General features: G+C 35.5%; 1 protein-coding gene across 5 annotated transcripts in view; it reads right to left on the reverse strand.

The window, feature by feature from the left end:
* The window catches only part of LOC121670519 (sodium channel protein type 2 subunit alpha-like), a 70,600-nt gene that overhangs the window by 38,115 nt on the left and 11,873 nt on the right, over positions 1-20,612 (reverse strand). For 2 of the 5 annotated variants that reach the window (XM_042040869.1, XM_042040868.1), the window contains 10 exons: positions 16,159-16,475; positions 12,467-12,585; positions 11,497-11,586; positions 9,778-9,906; positions 9,179-9,270; positions 7,867-8,139; positions 7,500-7,563; positions 6,486-6,627; positions 6,127-6,333; positions 2,956-3,255 (listed from right to left, as the gene is read on the reverse strand). In XM_042040869.1, coding sequence (XP_041896803.1) covers positions 2,956-3,255; positions 6,127-6,333; positions 6,486-6,627; positions 7,500-7,563; positions 7,867-8,139; positions 9,179-9,270; positions 9,778-9,906; positions 11,497-11,586; positions 12,467-12,585; positions 16,159-16,425 — 1,683 coding nt within the window. In that variant the 5' untranslated portion in view covers positions 16,426-16,475. Of the gene's footprint in view, positions 1-2,955; positions 3,256-6,126; positions 6,334-6,485; positions 6,628-7,499; positions 7,564-7,866; positions 8,140-8,990; positions 9,083-9,178; positions 9,271-9,777; positions 9,907-11,496; positions 11,587-12,466; positions 12,586-16,158; positions 16,476-20,612 lie in introns of those variants that run through there. The other 3 variants (XM_042040870.1, XM_042040867.1, XM_042040871.1) reach the window with 2 other exon arrangements.

Consider the following 20,612-nt stretch of genomic DNA (forward strand, 5'->3'; position numbering starts at 1 on the left):
GGTATTATCTTTTATTCCTTCTATTAGAGTACAGAGCTAAAAGTGCTTTACTTCTCTTCTTCATCCCCCGGATTCCTAGGGATAACAACTAATAATGCTCACTGATTACTGTTTTCTCTTTTATTTGGTAGATGCAGAAGTGATCTTAAGTTTGGTATTGAGATCCTTCTAAACTGATGTAAGGAACTTGACTGACTTCTTCACAATAGGCTCAACAGTGGGGGAAAAATAACTAGACTACAGAGGAGACAGCTTGGGGAAGCTTTGGAGATACAGTAGCAGCACTCTTAGGCATAGCTCTCTGGGGACTATAGCAGGCTGCACACACCTGCCAGAATGTATCACTCTGTTATCAGGCAGCTCAAAGCAAGTATTCATCAGGGACACTGTTACCTAAAGATATTCTGCTACGGGTGAGAAAAATAAATCAGTGGTTGTTGGTAATTTATCTTTTAATTACAGTAGAAGCCGGTTAATGAAGTGTTCTTCTCCCTTGCTACATATTTTATTAACAGCATTCATGAATAAATAAAATGAGTACTAATTGTGGAGAAAAGTAACCTGGCATTCAGCCTTCAGTACTGCATTTGTACAAATCTTCACATCTTTGTTCATCAAAAACCTGGTTTGAGACTATTGTCGCCTTTTCAGTATTTTTGCAGGTGGAAAGTCCTCATATGTAATAGCAATGGGTCTGATCCCAGGTATAATTAAAGTGAAAGTGAAAACTGTCCTATATTATATAATCCTATGTTAATACGTTGAAAATCAAACACTGTATATATACATATATCAACCCATATGTATCTCTGTATATGCATAGTCAGATATATAAATTCACACACATAATGTATGTACTGAAATGGTAGAACTGCCTGTTGTTTACCAGGGTTGGAAGGTGTTTACCATTATGAGATGTATTTTTTTCTGCTCTTTGGTATAGCTCTTATATCTATACCAAATTTTAATAGTTTGGGCTGAAATTTTCTATTCTGGTTGTCAGCCTCAGGCTGAGTTATTTGAAAAATATCAGCCAAATGATTGTGCTAACCCATTTATGTAAACTTGGCTGGAGAAAAAATGCTGTTTTGCTTATACTGAAAGATAATTTTATCCAAAAGAAACCCCTAGCTTCTACAGAATATGACGCTGAATTTTGAAAAAGCGGTAAACTAATTACTACATCCTTTTAACATTTCCTTTTAAATATATCTGGCCAACCTACAGTCCTTCAAAAAATGACATGCTCACCAGGGTTTCATCTGACTACCAGTGATACCCTTGTTCTTTTAGAGAATGTTCCCATGGCTGCTATGTTTTATTTGCAGGCCAATCTTTCCAATATGTGTTACCACATTTTGAGCACAGCTAATTAGATTAGCCCCCTCAGGGATTTGGGAGAAACAATGCCTGTTCTGCAAGTTCCTGCTGCGTTGAGACAAAAGCTATAAGCCAAAGTGGCTGCAATTTTAACACATGTAGAGGCAGAAATATATGTGTCTACATGCTACTAGAAAGTAAGGACTGAAAGGAAGGTTTAACTTTTCTGGAAAACTGCATATGGAATATAGTATCAAAGGACAAAACCTCTTACAGGGACCAGCAGAGCAGATTATCTCTCCTTACCATTCTGCCTCATTGTTTCCTGCTCTGGACCCTGTCTCACCAGGGAGATACTCCATGGCTAACAAAACAAATGAACTCTTCCTTTACCAATTCTACTGTTTGCAATTCTTTCGCTCTTGTGGCACCCAAGTTTTAGTTGTATGCTGTCAACTTTTGCCCCAAAGCTTTGTTACAACTGCAAAAAAAAAATGTTAAGAGAGTCTTTAATTAGTTATTCTTAATCTGGATGGTATTCTTAGGTAAATGCCATCTATTGGCTCAGACCACACATTATCATTTTGAAGAGATGCATTTTGAGTGATTTTTTCTAAGAATGCTGTAACTGTGTGTAGCCTTGAAATAAGCAAAAGTAGCACAGAATCATTTAGGCTAGAAAACACCTCCAAGACCATCAAGCCCAACCTTTGGCTGATCACCACCTTGTCAACTAGACCATGGCACTAAGTGCTATGTCCAGTCATTTCTTGAACACCTCAAGGGATGCTGACTCCACCACCTCCCTGAGTAGTCCATTCCAATATTTTACAATCCTTTCCATGAAGGAATTCCTCCTGATGTCCAATCTGATATTCTCCTGGCACATCTTGAGCCTATTTCCTCTTATCCTGTCACTGGTTGCCTAGGACGCTGACCCCCACCCAGCCACAACCCCCTTTCAGGGAGCTGTAGAGACCCTTTGATTTATGGGAGTAGAGCTTTGAACTTTGGATTAAATCATGTCCAGAGGTCCTTCATAAACTACTTTTTTCCTATGATTGCAATGATTCTCTGTCATGTATAATGGATTTCTAACGAAAAAGAACAGTATGACTAAATTGTTATATATATGAGCCTGAAAGATCCCTATGTAGTTTGTCCTTACTGTGCAGTACTAGTGCAACTATTCTCATTATCTTCACATTAAAGAAGCTAATTAAGGAAAATAATAGAAACTACTGGTAATGTGGGATTTCCTGTGCAGACTATTTTGATGTTGCAGTCTGCTAAAAACCCCACATATTTGTACAGTTTTGAAATGGATCCAGAATGTATGGTTCATTAATGCATATATATGAATACTAATCTTTCTTTCTCCAGTCTGCTAGACACATCCTCAGAAATACAGTTTCAGAAATGTGTTAATTAAGTTTATAAGTATTCCTAGAATGTTGTTTTATCCCTTTGCTAATAGAATGGGTCAAACATCTCAAACTTACACTGTGAATGGTGCTTCCACTGATTTTTCCTTCATTCACCATTTACATAACTTCCATATGTAAACCTGCTGTAATATCAGTGAAAATAAAAGTAGAGTGAACACATGTGACTTAGTAAAATAGAGTGCTGTACCTGGTGAGGAGAAGTGAGCCTTTTTTCATATGTCAGTTGACTTCCTTCAGTGGAGAAGCGGAAACTTTTCCTTCTGATACTGTCTTCTGACTCAGACTTGGGGAACTTATCGATATCTCCTTTGTCCTCTGCTTCAGACATTTCTTTCTGTCTTCTTTTCTTCCTTCTGTTTCTTCTTTCTTTAGCACTCTTTGAGCTCAGCTTTGATGCTTCTGAAGAGCTTTCCAAGAGTTCTCCTAATCCCCCTACACCACTGAAATCTCTTGATGCAACTGATGCCGCTGCTACTGCTGCTGTTGTCTGTCAGGTTACAAAGCAAGGTATTCTTAGTAGGCCAAAAAAAGAATAATTTTATAGTCTTTTATCAACTGGTTTTTATTATCACTGTGATAATAATGCTCTTTGCACACTCTTGAGTGTGTAAATATACCCCAAAAAATTTTACTGAAGACAAACTATTGAGTCGTACAGCTCCTCACTGTTTAGCAGCATGAGCTATTTGAAGCACCAACTTCAGCAGAATAATAGCTACACTATTTCTTAAAGTATTGCTGCACAAGGCACTGGTCTAAAATAAAAGTAATCAGAAAAGTGTTAACATAATGCTTTTTCATGTATTTCAGACCTGTTACTCCATTTTCTCTGGAGAAAAGCCCCACATCATGGTCTAATTCAGCTAATCCCTTCTGAGCTCTTACAGAGAAAACTAATGCCTAACACTCATCATGTGAGTAAATGTATCAAAATCCAAATAGTGCCATGAAAGTAGTTGAATCCAGCCTTTCCTCACTGTCTTCACAGCAAGAACACTCCCTTTACTTTCCTTCTGCCTTTGCTGGTACCAGGCACACTCTCTAGGCACATCTTCAAGCCCTGCCTCCCTCTTCACGTTTCTCCTCCCACATGTCCCACCATATCTGCACTCTAGGTCTTTGTTATAGATATGCAAAGGTACATTTATTGCCTGTTGGTGCTACAGCCTGAGAGAAGAAGAAAAGTTTAGATTTCTTCTTGGATAGAAAGGGATGAGATGACTTACTAGAGTCATCCCAAAACTCAGGACCAGTATCTTTAACTACAGTGGTCAGCCTACTAGTTGTGGTTCATTAGAGAAAGGTTGTCATCAAAAAAAGAAGAATTGAGAGTATGTCCGGTGTTGTTCCTCAAAAGAACTGTGGGAGATTCCTATGAAATTCTGTAGTGGAAATATCTTCGGGAAGATGAAAGGCTGCTCTTAGCTTACAAAAAAGGGTGGTGTGATAAATGGCAATAGACTAGGGTTATATAACAAGATGATTAGTAATTATCCAGCAAAACATATTATATTCAATGCCAATATTATATTCAAGTATTTCAGGAATAATGACATATCTCTCTACAGCAGGAAAGGATAGTTTGAAAGCTCATAGTATGAATTAATGTCTTTCTTTGCCACAACATACAACCCATGCTATAGAAGTTGACTGTACACAGACTTTTTCTGCTAAATGGAATATTAAAGGGATTCTGAAGTGTTTATAAAATAAAAAAACAATACTCAAAGTTTTGTCATACTGGTTCAGAATATCATCCTTCAAAGACTCGAACAGAAACAAAGGCGGCAGATGCTGAGTCATCACCTATCTACTTCATAATACTAACAGTAAAGGTCAAACAAGTGGAGCAACCCAAAGACCACTGTGATGACTTAATTTGTGGATGAATAAGTTCAGTGTCAAGGGGGTGAAGAGATGGGTCCCAAAGTAATTTCTGCCTCAGCAACTAACTCAACACATCAGTGATCCACCTTGTACTGCCTACTTTCTGCTAACGTTTTCATAAACAAAAGAGATCCTGACTGTAATAATGGTTTACTTATAATGAATGTAGTGGTCACTCATTTAAAAAAATATGACTTTCCAGGGTCTTTATTCAACCTGACTTGTAGTCTCTGTTTCATATTCTATTTTTCTTTCTATGTCTGGATCAGTGTCATTTTTCCCCACTTGCAGACATACAAACATCTAGATGAGCCTCCTGATATCTTTTGATATAATGTGATTTAGTGCCTTTAAGGCATTAAAATACCAGATTTAAGAAAAAGCCAGCAACATACACTTTGCTGACATTCAACCTTTCTAAATTTGAGTTTTGCAGGATTCTGCTCTTTCTTTAGTAATGTGGAAAGGATAAAGTTTAATGACTAAAATTAAGATATGCTAATTAGATTTCACAGGTCATAGATAAAGATTTCTGTTCAAGCGAAAAAACAGAGAATTTCTCTTTTTATTAGCACTTTATGGAGTCATTCTAACTTAAGGAAAATACCTGCAAAGTACTACCAAAAACATAGTTTCATAGAAGATTCAAATTTGCTAGCATTTTATAAACACTGTCCTGTTGAAAATGACTAAATGCCATTTGAAAAGCAATGGTAAATCAGTCCAGAAATTAGACAGATGGCTGACTCACAGAGATGAACCCCTGCATATATTTTACTTTCAGATAAGAAAATCTTTCACAAAAGTGTCTATTGAAATGTCTTTTTCTCATAAAACTTTAAATAATTTTCTTCTCTTTTGAAAGGAAACAAAGATTACTTTAAAAGAATTCTGAAATAATATCTTTGTTATGAATATTGCTCATCTGGTTTTGAATATTGCTTGTCTCTTCTAAGAATACATAAACTTCTGATTTACTACAGCGTCAGTTAGGGATATTTTTAATTATTTTGCTGGATAGAAACCTAAAAGAACACTGATTACGATCCTTCTCTCTATTTGATGAATACTATTAAGTACAGCCAGCTTGGCAATTCTCACTCAGATGTAAACCAGAAGTAACATCACTAGACTTCGTTCATGCTATTTATAAGATCTGTAACATAAAAGCACCATTAATTATGACTACTTAAAGTCAGGTTTCTAGAACACTCTTATGACAAACATTTTACTTTTACAATCCCTTGGTGAATGAAGTAACATTCTTTTCAGTACCATTAACTTGCTTTTTTTACTATCTGGTTCGTTTCTGGTTTTCATTGGCTATTTCCACTTTTATAACTTGCATGGTAAACAAGACCTTTTATTTTCCACAATTCATTGCACAATGTGTATGTGTTGTTAATCATAAAAAATTTTTTTCCTTGCCTTAAGAACAAGGTTGTTCAGAAAGGACAATTTCTATCATTACCTGAGCTTCTTCCTGTTGCTTCTTTAGTTGTTCCAGCATCTGTTGAAATTCTGCCTCTTTCTGCTCTGCTTCTTCCATTGTTGCTTGATTCTGCTCTTCATAGGCCATGGCGACCACAGCCAGGATCAGGTTGATCAGGTAGAAAGAGCCCAGAAAAATCACCAGAACAAAAAAGATCATGTATGTCTTCCCAGCAGCACGAAGAGTCTGGGGAGCAGAAAGCATATCTATATATTATTTCACCGCTTACCTTTTTCACTGCAACAACATTTTGCTTTCAGCTCATGTAAAAATAAGCCTATTTATGTAATTTTGGAGGTCACCAACAGTTTACTATTTATGTCATAATAATTTCTTACCAGCTGATAGAGGTTTTCCCAGAAGTCCTGAGTCATTAGCCGAAACAGAGACAAAAAAGCCCAACTGAAGGTGTCAAAACTTGTGTAGCCATAGTTGGGGTTTCTACCAGCTTTCACACATATATATCCTTCTGGGCATTGCCTATGTGAAAACCAAACAGGAGGCACTTAGTCATAACTTTTATTCCCTTCTAGAACATATGTATTGTCTTTTCGAAGAATATGCATTATTTTTCCACAGGAAATCCATAAATTACAATTAAATTCAATCAGAAAAAAAATTCCTAAGAATTTAACTAAGAACGTAGTAAATGAAAGATACCCATTCCATCCGCTCACTGGTTGAAATGACCTAAATATTAAAACTCTCCTCAATTACATTTTGCAAATAGAATCTTTATTCTAAATGAATTATTTCCTGCCAAAATAATTGCTAAAATGTTGTTAAGGTTACAGACAGATTAAACAATATTATTAGCTAAATCCAATTGTAGTATTAGGGATTTCCCACATAATGCTGATATATATATATATAGTAAACCTCTTCACTGTTGCCAGTCAGGCATCCAAGTTCAGCTAACAATTCTAGGCTCATAATTTGGCACATGTAAATGGCAGAATTTGCCAAAAATAAGAGTTAGGCTTGAAAAATAGATTCAATCTTGAACTATGAAGTCACTGTTGTGCTTTCTTAATATTTTCCATGTTCTCTTTCTCACTTCTAGCTTTTGTTGCCTCCTACCTTCTTCAATCAGTAAATCACCAAAAGAGACTTCACAAAATTTCAGATTTTATCAATAAAACCAACTTCATTTTCCAATCAAGCAGGGAAAAGGCTGCTAATTGGTATTTTGTTTAGCCAGAGGATAAAACGTTTTGACACAAGTAAGAAATTCTTGCTTAGCTGCAAAACTTCATAAGTTCTGTAACTCTTCTAAATATGAAGTTGCAACTAGGTTTCATGTTACTGCTTTTTCTACAGAGCATAACAGAGAATTTTTGAAAGGGTCTTACCCTGCATCAGAGCTATTACCACAAAGTAGGGCATCTCTTTGTCCTTCCAAGATGTAAAAATGAGCTGTGTAGAAAGCATTAGAAATATATATGAATAGATCAAATAAACCTGAAGGTGCTACAAAGTAAAATAAAAATAAATTATGTTAAATCAAAGAGGCTAGATACTGCTCACTTTGTAGCTTGTTTAGGAACCTTTATGGTTATTTTTTTTTTTACTGTATGTATTTGATCTCTGTCAAAAAGTGACTGTAAGCAGTTCTACATAAGGCAGAAATATAAACCTCTCAATGTTCTTTGATTGGTCACAAATAATTACATATTTTGGCCACAAATATATTAAAATAGTTACATCAGATGTTCTTACTTTCATCCTCAATGTAATCCTTCCAGTTAAACGTGCTCACTGTCATGTTAACAAATGTACCATTTTCATTCATTGTGCTGTTAAAGTAGGAAATAATGTTTATTTCAAAAGTAGAATTGTCTGGAGGCCACTGCAGGCATTTATTCCTCAAGTTGCCCATGAACAGCTGCAGCCCTATCAGTGCAAATACACTCAGACAAAACACAGTCAGGATCATCACATCTGAGAGCTTCTTCACAGACTGAATCAGGGCTCCCACAATAGTCTTCAGGCCTGCAAACAAAAAAGATCCGTAGAATTATCAAAGAGTATCTTTGCCCTTCCCATATAATTAAGAGGCCATGCAGACACTTAAAAAGAAATTTTATTTTATTTTTTAAAGGTAAAGCTTCATGAGCAGCCTCAGAGCTTGTGAAGATGAATGAAAGAAAAAGATTCCTTTTTATGAATATGCAATGTACATATATTCCAATAAATCAAATATATAATATTATTCTCAAGCAGGAAAATTTATCAATCATGGTTTCCTAGTACAGATTCGATTGCATTTCCTAATTTTTCTCTGCATTAAATATTCTGCCAATAATTCAGTTTCCAGTTAATACTAAACTGGAACACTTCACAACAATGCGAAGACAGCATGAGATAGAATTGCAAGTAATTTTGAATGAAAAAGTCATTTGTATTTGATAAATTTTCCTGTGCATCATTTATTTTCTCTTTGGTATCTTCTTTTGTTGTTACTTGTTTATTTTTAAGACTAATATAAATTTTAAGTGGTAAAACAAAGGAAAAATTTCAAAACCAACAAAGCCATAGCACTAAGCTTTTATAAAGTAGAGGCAATTTGTCACAATAAAATGCAGAAAAACAAAGCAAAATAACCCATAGGCCTCATATTTTATGTTTCATGCAAGACTTTGTTAAACTCAAAGGCTGATTTTGCAAAATAAAAGAAGCTAATGCTGAAAAGGCAAAGAATCATAATCTAGGTTAATGATCCATGCCTTTTTTTTCTTTTTTTTTTTTTTTTGGCAACATGAGCAGCCAACAGCAAACTTATGCTCAAAGAAAGTGAATTCAATGGAACAAAAGTCAGCCTCGGTGTTTAACCTGGCTCTCACCTGGAATGACTGATATTGTTTTCAAAGCTCGGAGAACTCTGAATGTTCTCAACGCTGAGACATTGCCCAGGTCCACAAACTCTGTCACATATCTGTAATAGGGGAGTTCACACACAAACACAATGACAGCACACATATAACAGTTGGAGATACGAGGGGCCTAACACCTTACACCAACTACTTCTTACCTGGAATTACAGAAATAGTTTTCAAAGCTCTCAATACTCTGAAAGTTCGAAGAGCTGAAACATTGCCTAGGTTTACAAATTCTGTTACATACCTGTAGGATTAAATCACAGTTATTCAGAATTGAGGCAGAGCTTATACTAATTAAGTGGGTCTTCAAAACCTCTGTGGCAATACTAGCAATCATACTTCAAAATTTACCTGTCTCTTCAGTACATTTCACTTTAATAATTATTTTCATCAATTTTGATTAAATGTCATTGAAGTGAAACTCACTGATTTGTATTTGAACATCTAGTTAAACTAATTAGCTTGTAATGGGATGGTGACATGAAGTCAAAGGGATGGCTTCATTGCTGGTGAGCGGAAAAATGTAGGACATGAAATTAGTGTCCCTCAGCAGTAATTACACTAGTGGCTGACACTCCATTTCGGCTTCTGCCGTATTTTACTTTGATTTATGAATACTAAAATGTGTGATACGGTGTCTAAACTTCAAAGGTGGCAAAAATTAAATATGTGTAAATAAATACATTTATTATAATAACATTTACCACTAATTTCATGCCCTAAAAGCTTAAAAAGTTCTTGAAGCACTTACGCCATTAAAATGACACTGAAGTCAAGCCAGTTCCATGGGTCTCGCAGAAAAGTAAAACCTTCTAAGCAGAATCCCCTTGCAAGAATTTTGATAAGTGATTCAAAGGTATAAATTCCAGTGAAAGTGTACCTGAAAATCATCAGAGCAGGAATAATGGATTTTTGCATACTTATAGACAGTGCCAGTCTTTAGCAAAGATGAATTAAAAGAAAAGTATTTAGAAGTGAAAGGAATAAATTATCAACTTTACTTGCCCTAAATATTGTAGTTCTGTTCAGTGTTCGTTGAAATTTGAACCTGATGTATATGCTACTCATTTTCTAAAAGGTTGATTTAATCTTAGTTCTTGTGCCTACAAATAATTTCTGACTCTAGTATTTATGGATATATTTCAGACTTTGATATTTATATGTACATGCTTTGGCACTCACAAGGTTGCCTCTTTGCTTGCGTTCATAAATCAGGTAGACGTCTAAGGAAAAAACCGAAGAATTTTTTTTATGTCAAAATCAGAAAGTTTTGTAAAAGTCAGTTTTGGATAATAACTATACTAATGACTATATTACATGTCTATTTCATAAACAATAATCAAATATAAGAAATCATGCCCAGACTGTTATTCTCAAAGATGTAGAGCATGATTACCAGTTTACCTGGTGTGTGAGCAGCTATTCATTTAACAACATAGAATAGTCAGTTATAAGCAGCATAATGCAGGCACTTCCTGAGACCCACATGGATCTCCGTGGACCTCCAGAATAAAGGAATTCTACCTACAGACCCTACTGCTCTCCTTTCAGACTCTCAGCAATTCTAACAAGCCATCGTCACTGTTAACTGGGAATGGGTTAATGGTAGCAGTTTCCAAACAGTGTTCAGTGTAAGGTTCATTATTGCAGAGAAATAAACAAATAAAAACCAGTAATGGCTATTTGAGAAAATGAGGGAATGAAAGAAGCAACAAGTGGTTAGAAGCAGGTCTTTAATGAGTAGTAGTATTTCAAATAAAAACATAAAAGGCTTTGAGGAACATGACCTAGTAGAAGGTGTCCCTGCATGCCAGGGAGTTGAAACTGGATGATGTCTAAGATCCCTTCCAACCCAAACCATTCTATGATTCTACAGTATTTGAGAGGAAAACATGTATCTGTATTTTGTTAGAGAATAAATATGCATTTATAACCACGAACAAGAAAGAGAAATATTCCTTATTTAGGTCAGCTCTTTGTTACTCTTTCATAGGTAAGGCCCTTTCCTTGGCAGTTTAAGTTTCTTGTGGTTTGTGGGTTGTGTGTGCTTGTTGTGACAGGTACTTACGAGTTCAAATCAGTAAGGCACAATAAAAGTCCCACTGTGATGAGATCATGGATACTCAAGCAAGGTATGGCAACAATTTTACATGCACAATTTTACCTGCACATCTGTAGCTCCTTTTCTAATTTACAGCTCAGAATATCCAAGGACAAGAGCTCCTATTTGTATTACACAGCAGAAGTTCACCTATTCCTCAGACATAATTTTAATGAACATGGTGTTACTCTTAAATCATTTAAGTTATTCAGGAGGAAACCAGAAAGATATTGATGATCTCATGGAATCTGGTTCTTCATGACTCTGGACCAGCTCATTCTGGCATTTCACATTTTTATAAATGCTTCTTGTTTGGAGTCACGCATAAAAAAAGATGTAAAAATAAAGAAGTAAAAATATTTAACTTACTCTACATTCTTTGTCCAGTCTGGAGGGTTACTCATGGTCATAAATACACAGTTGGTCAAAATAGTGCACATGATAAGCATGCTGAATAATGTAGGTTATAGTTAAGGCACATACATCAGAAAAGTAGGACAGCTTTATAACACTGAAATTGCTTTAAAATATTAAGTGTATATAAATGTGTACAAATAACATGACATTCTAATTAAAGTCTGAAAATAAAGCTTTGCACATAAATTTATGTATTTTAAATAGTGTACCATCTGGCATATTACGGTGCACTTCTGTAAAACAATGCAATACTTTCGTAATTATAGCAGGTTCAAGTTTTAAATGAAATTTAAACACATCTTTAACTCTGTAAATCATGGAATGACTGCCCAAATGTAATTACTCATTTAATACAGGTGGATCATTCTAAAAAATCTTTAGTCGAGGTTGGTTGTTTAGGCCCAAGTTCTTCTTTGAACATGATTGAAATATATTTGAAAATAGGCTCCTTTATCCTGAATCTTTTATAGGACACCTATCCCAGTGCTGAAAATATAATGCTGAAAAAGCAGCTCTTTACCCATGCTCTTTTGTCCTTGCTAAGCGAGTCTAGTTCATGAATAGTATTACTGGTCTTGGTAAAAGTGTGACCTTAGATATGTTCAAGTGCAATGGTTTGTTACTAATGTGGCCTTAGCTGCAGGGCTTAGTACGGGATCAGGTCTCCTTTTAGATATAAAGCCTGATATTTAAACTCTGACAGCTTTAGGTGGTTCAGTAGAGAATTCTCTCAGCAGGGATGAAGATCATACTCCAATTCATGTGTGATATTGCTCCTTTTTTAAAGTGTGAACAACATATATTTATTTAGCATAGTTCACCCCCATGGACACAATTTGTATATCCACATGAAAAGTATTATTTCAGTCATTAAGTATTTTTAAATAGCAACACTTAAATCAACATTAAGAAAAAAGGATATGAATGTACCAAAATCTTGATAGCAATTTTTCTGATGGGATTAAAAGGAGTTAAAATATACAAGGCAGATGTGGCACTGAAACGGAAAATTGCTTTTCCCTTATTCAATACTATGAAAGTCTGCAAAAAAGAAATACAAAATTAAAATACAGTGTTGACTACATATATATCTTCACCTTCTACTAAAACTTTCCATTCTCCACCTGAGAGGTACAAGTTCCATTCTACTGTCTTCCTGTGGTAGGAAAATAACTGATTTCTATGAATACAATGGATTAAGCCCTCCACAGCCAATTCTTCAATGTGCAAAATTTGCCAGCATGTGGAATGAATTCTGATGTTATTAAAATTGGTGGGAATTACAAAACACAATGGCAGCTTATCAATAAAAGCAAAATGCAGCATTTTGTCACTAAAATAATTCAATTTTATTTTTAATGAAGTCTTTGATTAAAGTGAGACCTTCAAATTTATCAAATACATTCTACCTTGTGAGTGAACACAAACAAAACCAAAATAGCAAAAGGGCAATTCTAAATGCCACTTTGTATTTGGAACAAATACTTGACAGAATTGTATACACACAGATATATATAGTGACAAGGAGAAATTGTAACTCCACAATCAACCACAATTTAAAAATAATTTTGCTTTCATTTTCTATTTTAAATACTACCAATATCAATTATATGCATCTTCCAAAACATATATCTGTGAAAAAATTAAAATGATTAATAAATTGCCAGTTAAGGTAGTTCTGAGCAATGTGAGACAAACATACACCAGAATTCAGCATCCTATCACAACAAATCTTTTTTTAAAAAAAATTGCTGGTTTTGTTATTAACACTGTGCTCTTACTCTCCCTATATGTGAGCAGTAAATTTAGCTAGTCATTATCTTTTAAAATTTGGCCTGATAAACGTATGGCTTTTGTTCAGTTTATTATGTTTCTGTGGGCAGTTGCTGCCTAAGTGTATTTGTGTGTGAATGAGGTTTGCTTGCATCTTTGGTGCTGCTTGAAATTTCTTCAGGACATGACTATTCTTCATTCCTTTTGCTCTTTGTCGATGGTAATGGCTCTGCTTTGTGTTAACATAATGGGGTCTTTGTTACACTCTCAGCAGAGCTATATAGTATCACTGTTCTCCATGTTGAATTCCATTCTCTGTAAAAACTTGGCCGTGATCAGAAAAATGCTGCCCTCTCTGTGGCCTTTACTGACTATCTGGTCAGTCATCTCAGGCAGGGAAAGCAAACCTCTCCATGGTGGGAAAGAAAATAGGTGAAGGAGTGTGGCTGGTGCCTGTTCATGGAATAACATCAAGCTAACACTGAGGGTGGCAGAGAACGGACACACACTCCTTGGCATTTCTCCCTGCCCTACAGTCCTTCACCCAGCTGGAAATGCTAGAAAGATGTTGCCTGTCCCAAGGTCACTGCTGCAGCTGAGCCTGAAGACAGACTACAATTCACGTATGATTTCCTCTGCATTGACAAGTCAATGATTAAGGGTACTTGCTACTATACACCAGAGGAGGGATGACTAACTCTAATCCATGATTTAAGATGTCCATTTATTTTCTATTGAGCCTAATTATACTGCTACGTAATATAAATACAGATGTCACCCGTGACTAAAGATTCGACAGTTTACTAATTGTTCTCATAGACTAAGAAGTCCATCATTAGTGTGAGCTTTTACACTTTTGTTCCAAAAAATCTGACTACGTTTTCTGATCAATGGAGGTTAGAAACTATACTTCAGAACTCAGGTTTTCTGAAACTTCACTTGTAGAAGGCTTGTTCAGATAACTTTATCCCTGAACTTATTTATGCAACTTTATTCCTGAATTTTTGCAGCTAGTCCAGAAAAGCCCTTAGTGCTGAAAATTATACTGTAAGTAAGAATTTTCATGGAACTCTTGTTATAACCCAAAACATATAAATTTAAATAACCCTTGTCAATGCTGTTTCTTTAAGCTTTAATTTCTTTACATTTTCTTAATAATGTACATACTTGTATTATCTACAGCACTGTTTATTTAACTTTGGTAACTGTTAGGTTATGCAATTACATACATATTCTGCTTTATTTTCTGTTCCCATTACTGAGGCCATAATTTTTAAACCAGTTTTACAAACCAAAGGCAACCAAAAATTTAGCCACAAAAGTGAGAGTATTATTTGCATGATCTTTTCCTGACAAATAAATTAAGTTTCTTTGGAGTTTAAAGTATTTTATGCCTTGATTTTGTTATAGGGCTCAGCATCAAGTTTCTTATCTTGATGGCAGCCTGGAATGCTTCGAGCCATCATTAGTGCAACTGTGTCGAGTCCTTTCTCTGTTTCAGAGAGATGGGAAAAGATACTCCCAAGTACTTTTCCATAAAAAACCTTCTGCATTTTTTAATTTAGGGGTGTTATCCACCTCTTCATCTTCCTTCACTCTCCTTACCCACAACACTTTGCAGGTCTATCAGAAACTGAGAGAAGATCTTAATGCTGCTAAAGGAGCACGCAGAAATAAACAAGGGTGTAGATGAAAACTCCTCTTACTGTCACCTGTACCTTTCAGTAATCAGTGCAGGACCTTAGGTACTTTTACCTATTCCCAGGTATTATTTCAGACTCTGGAGAATTTTAAAAGTCTACAGCTAATCCCAGCTATGGAAATATACTTGTTTGTTCCTTGTCTTTCTCCTAACTCAAATAACATTAGTCTGCTTCCAATTGCATGCATCATTGATACAAGACCAAAACCCATACACTCTACTGCAAATCCTGACTTTTAAAAAGTCAGTTTTTTTACTTGAATGGATCTGTTTGAACTACCTTTTCTATCTCTGAGTCCCTGACTTGGGGATCACGTGAAAAGGAGGACTGTGTATGACTGTGCAAATTGGAAGGGAAATGCATCTCTTTTAGGAGTTTACATTCTTCATGGAGCACAGTTTTTCTACTAACGGTCCAGTTGTGTTACAGCCCCACACATTTAACTTAGATACATAGCTTTTATCTCAAACCTCTTTGCTCTGGCTTTTCTGTATGAACTCTTCAGAACACCAAAAATATCTTTTTTCAATTCCTTCATCAAAACTCAGCTTTTCCATGGTGTCTGCCAGAGACTTCTAATTGACAGCTTTGCAGTAGAGATCTATCATAGCAAACCCAAGCACCTCAAGCAATAGTTTGCATTGTGGTAGTTTCATATGAGCCAAGATTTAAAGAGTCTCTATATGCTACATATATAGAGATACATATGTATTTCTTACATACATATATATGTTTGCATATGTTATACAGCTGTACAGAAACAAAGAATATGCTTACAGTCCTCTATTTCACTAACTTGGGTGGACGCTACCTTGTTATCTACAACTATTTCCATTGCAAAACTATGCTTGAAACATCTCTTTTGTCATATCCACTCTTACTATTATATTGAAATCAGGAAAATTCATTCTGTTCTCAAGGTCAGGCAAGATCAAGGAAGATACATCTTCCTTATGATGAAGTAAGTAACAAGTAACTCAACAGAATTGAAACAGTCACAATATGGAAGAGCATCAATCAGTTCTGTTAAATTAAAGGGTATTTAGTGGATTGATAGTTCTAACCATCCCATTTTGTGATTAAACTTTTCTAGTGTATAAAGTTATATTCTCTTTTGTGCAAAACATTATTCACTCACTTTTTTATTGATATAATATGGGTCCAGGTCTTCCAAAGGTTCAGATACCATTCCTGGAGGTATGTCACCATAAATAAATGGCAGTGTCTTTCCTGCCTCCAAGTCACTGTTTGGTTTTGGACCATTTTCATCATCATCATCTGTATGGTCTTGCTTGGGCTTTTTAGCCTTTTCTTCTGCAGAACGTTTTTCAATAGCTGCGAGAGAATCTCTAGTAAAATAGCGGAAGCTTTCAGGTCCAGGTGGTACCAGCAGTGCCTGTGCCATGTTTTCATCCTGTAAATTTAATTACTTATAGATTCTTGCATAAGAATGACCTATAATAGAAAATGAAATAATTTAGGCAAGCGAGATTGTACCAATGGAAAAAACCCCAACATTTGGTCAGAAATTCTTTCCAGGCTTAAATAGAAATAGAAGCAGTATATTTCAAGGCTGAATGACAGTTAAAAGCAACTGTTCAGAATTTATTTAGATATTTTATAAATTATTTTTCAGCTTTTTCCTGCTGATCCAGAAAAAGACACTATTTCTGCCCACAGACACTGCTTTGGCTGTGTCCTTGGACACTCCCAGTTAGAGCGAACTGCTGATACAAGTGTTTTAACAGTACAGCTTTTTTTTTTTTTTTAACAGCAAATATAAATGCATAGTCTGTGAGGTACTGTTGAAAATTGTAAACCTGCATTCTACTACTTAATAGATTTTATCTTTCCATATTTTTTCAAGCATAGGCAATACAACCTTACAAATGTAAATACTTTCATTAAACTAAAGGATTTTGCATGACTGGTGCTGTTTAAATGACAGCAACTGAATTATGGGAGGAACAAGCATAATTCTTTCTTATTGACACTTAGCTGTGGTGAAGGCTAATATTAGATACCAGAGCAGGTTAGGTTGCATTTATTGACTGTGAGCTGTGAATCAAAACCAGTCTTTTGAGTAAAAGGAAACAGGATGTACAGTCTAGGCTATGTGGGAAAAGATGCTGCTTCTGATTCTTTGCAAGGCCAGTGTCATAGTATTATTGCAGACTGAAACTAGTCTGAAACCTAAGACTCTAGTTCCCTGTGAATGTCTTTAGTACCAGGGGTGGATGATGCTACTTTTTCCTGCTCTCTGCACTGAACTCTCTACTGTACAGCAGGTTTCTTTATGAAGTCCTGCAGTGCATCAACTGAAAGCAGTGTTATTTTTCTCTCTTCCAACTCCTTCTGCAGTAGGAACAGTAATTTAAAGTGATGTACTGTACAGCACAGCTGAGAGGTTTGAATAGCTGGAGGGAGAGAATGGCAAAATGAAGGCAGATATGGTTAAAGAGTGGTGCCACCACAGAAGAAATTAAAGCCTTACTTGGTGTCTACTTTGCAAGAGTTCGTGGCATAGTGTTGTAAAAATTTTAATTATGACAACCAATTTTAAGAGTGAGTTTCAATGCTTAACTAATGAGCTTTAATTATGTTTTCTGTTTAATTATATTTTCTGTTACATTAAACCATGTAACCTTCCCTACATTACTTCATGAATGTGCAACATCTGTATACTGGAGATGCCACATCTAGATTTGAGACATAATATTCTGCTCATTTGCACTCATTCAATAGTCTTTGTCCTAAAGCTTCTTGCCTGTCTGAAGCAGTTTGTAGAAATACACACACACAGAGACACACGAAGTGCTACAGTAATGATCTTAAGAAATAAGATATGAAGGCAGAAGGGGATGTTAAAAAGTGCTTGAAAAACCTAGAGTAAGAAACTGGAGGAAAGAAATGAAGCAGCATATTCCTAAATCTGAGTTACCAATCCAATGACATAGTAAGAACTCATGGTCCTGTGCCACCTCAAGTCTTTATCTCTGGAGTGGGTTCACAGCACAGCATCAGTATGTATGATCAGCACTGAGGTCACTGAAACAATTTAGACAGTAGATTATAGCACCAAGATAAGTAATACAAAACCAGAACCAAGATACCTGACCATAAATTCAGAAATAAAATACACTGTACTGTAGACACAAAGAAGAAAATATCTCTCAAGAAATATCCTGGAGAACTATGAGTTAATGTAAAGTGCAGAATGACTGTGGAGTGGCTGGAGGTACAGATGCAGTATTAAAGGAAAAATAAATTATAAAGCCAGCCAGAGTCTCCAGCAAGCAACCTTATCACAGGCTTCTATGCTGAAATTTCTGCTACTCATTTTTTCTTTATACAAGATGAATGCCTTTGCTAATCCTTTTTTTTAGTTAATGTAACTCCCAATTATAAGGATCCTAAACTCACACTTGCCCGTTTTTTTTTAGAATTAAAAGCACACTCATTTTCTGGATACAGTCCTTTGATTACTACTTTTGCTCATGCAGGATTAATGAACTAAGAATATGTCTGAGGTTTACCTTTGGTCTTTCTGAATAATTCATTCTTTTTTTCCCCATTTTACAGGTCTGTGACTCAATTTGTCACCCTAGGTGCCTTTTCTATGAAACTAGTTTCAAAAGATGCCTCCAAATCAAGTCATCAGTGTGCCTGTCTTGTCTTTATAGTTCAGTGCATTTGTTTAGGCTGCTTTTCATTAATAGTTACGGGTATGAATAGTGTAACAAAATGCATTGTCCTCACTTAAAAGATATGTATTTGTATTGCTAGAAATCCACAAAGGAGCCAACAACTGACTGGGGAAAATATTAGCAGACTTAAGGATTCACTGTATTTCTCAGGGAAAAGAACATGCCCAAAAAAGTTTTCCTGACGAGTTGGAAACATTACTTGAGACGTGCCTCCACTACTGTCTAGCGCAGTTACATCTTTTTTTTGCTGCTGCTGTTACACAAGAAGGTTTTTCCTATACTAAATATGCCCCAAGCATTTTCATTCAGATTACAAAGCTTAACAGAACAACACAGAAATATGTATCTGATTACTGTTGCTATACATGCATTGATTTAATAGAACAATGAAACAAAAGTTGTGCTGTTGCCTGTACTGAGCCCTGAACAAGTTCTAGCAATCCTTGAATCATGAACTGCTCATTTGTTAGTGATAGCTTCTCTCCCCTTCCTTCACTGGTTTTAAAATCACTTGTTATCTGGTAACTAAACTACCAGGATATGAATGATAATAGGCAGAATCCAGACATTCTGTATTTCTAATAATTCAGAGTAACTATCATTAAAAACCAATCTTTAAAGAAAGAGTCTCAAAACTACATGTGGTCCAGGCCTCTGAGTACCTTCTGCTGCTCAGCAAAGAGAGTTTCAAGTATTTGAAATACAATTTTGGTCTATATATCACATATATAATTCTCTATAATTAAATACATTTCATTAGAAAAATGAGGTTCCCATTTATTAAAGACATGCTTTTGCCATTTAGTTGTAATTAAGCATTGCATTCTGTAAGTCCTTCTCCAGTTTTCCTTCAGTCCCTTCCTTTAATAATAAGATTTAGCAATAAACAGTATCCATATTTTTAAAATTTTATACATATTTCAGCTAGTTATATTATGTCCATGGATAACTTTTTAAATTTTATTTTTAATATAATAATCTTCTCACCATTTACATGAGTCAGAAAGTAAGTAAAATATCTGTGCTAACAGTGTCAAATTAATTTTTCTGTGTCTCTGAAAAAGCCAGAAGAACTGGCCTAAAGTTATCTATTTTTATGATATCTTAAATAGAGCAAATAGTAAAAGTGAAAGTACCAGTGTAGGTACCAGGTAGATACTATAATTGTTTATTAAAATCCTCAGGTTATCTAACAGGTTATCTGCATTTTGCATGAAACTGCACACACCCCCTTCAAAATTTTCAAGGTGGAGAAATGGCAAACCTTCCTGGGTTTTTTTCCCTTTAAATTACTGTCTGCTAAAACCTTGAAAAAGCTGACTACTGAGATTTTCATTCCATTAAAACTGAAACAGTTGATTTGGGTTGGAGTAAGAGCAAGGATAGCAAATGGAATCTGTAAAATGACCGGCTATCCTAATTTTCTTATGCTAATCTTTTATTTGAGAAGCTCTAATTTGGAACTAATATCTTCCCCTGTGCCAAGCCCTGCAACAATCTCTCAGATGCTAAAGCCTGCATTAAAAACTTTCCTCTAAATCACTACTGTTAATAAGACCAGCTGTCTCAATGGAAGTAAAGCTGTTTGTCCAAATCAAAAAGGTGGGTCTCCCACAGTAGGACAGATAGAAACAGCAGGGCTAGTGGCACCACCTCAACATCAGCTAGAGATTACTTTCTGCAGTTTAGAAATAAAAAGTGTGGCTCTTGTGTGCTGATGTCATCAGAAAATACCTCAACTCAAGCTCTTACTGTCCTGAGGAGGAAAGAGATACAAGAGAGTGTATGCTGGGACAGTTTAAAGAAACGAGTCACCTTAGCTCCCTCTCTTAGTGTTTGGGAAGTTGCTTTGCAAAATTCAGGTATTGGTTTTCTGGAAGTGAAG

This window comes from Corvus kubaryi, unplaced genomic scaffold, assembly GCF_017639235.1.
Source record: "Corvus kubaryi isolate FWS band 111438036 unplaced genomic scaffold, C.kubaryi_AGA036_p1.0 37396, whole genome shotgun sequence".
Taxonomy (NCBI): domain Eukaryota; kingdom Metazoa; phylum Chordata; class Aves; order Passeriformes; family Corvidae; genus Corvus; species Corvus kubaryi.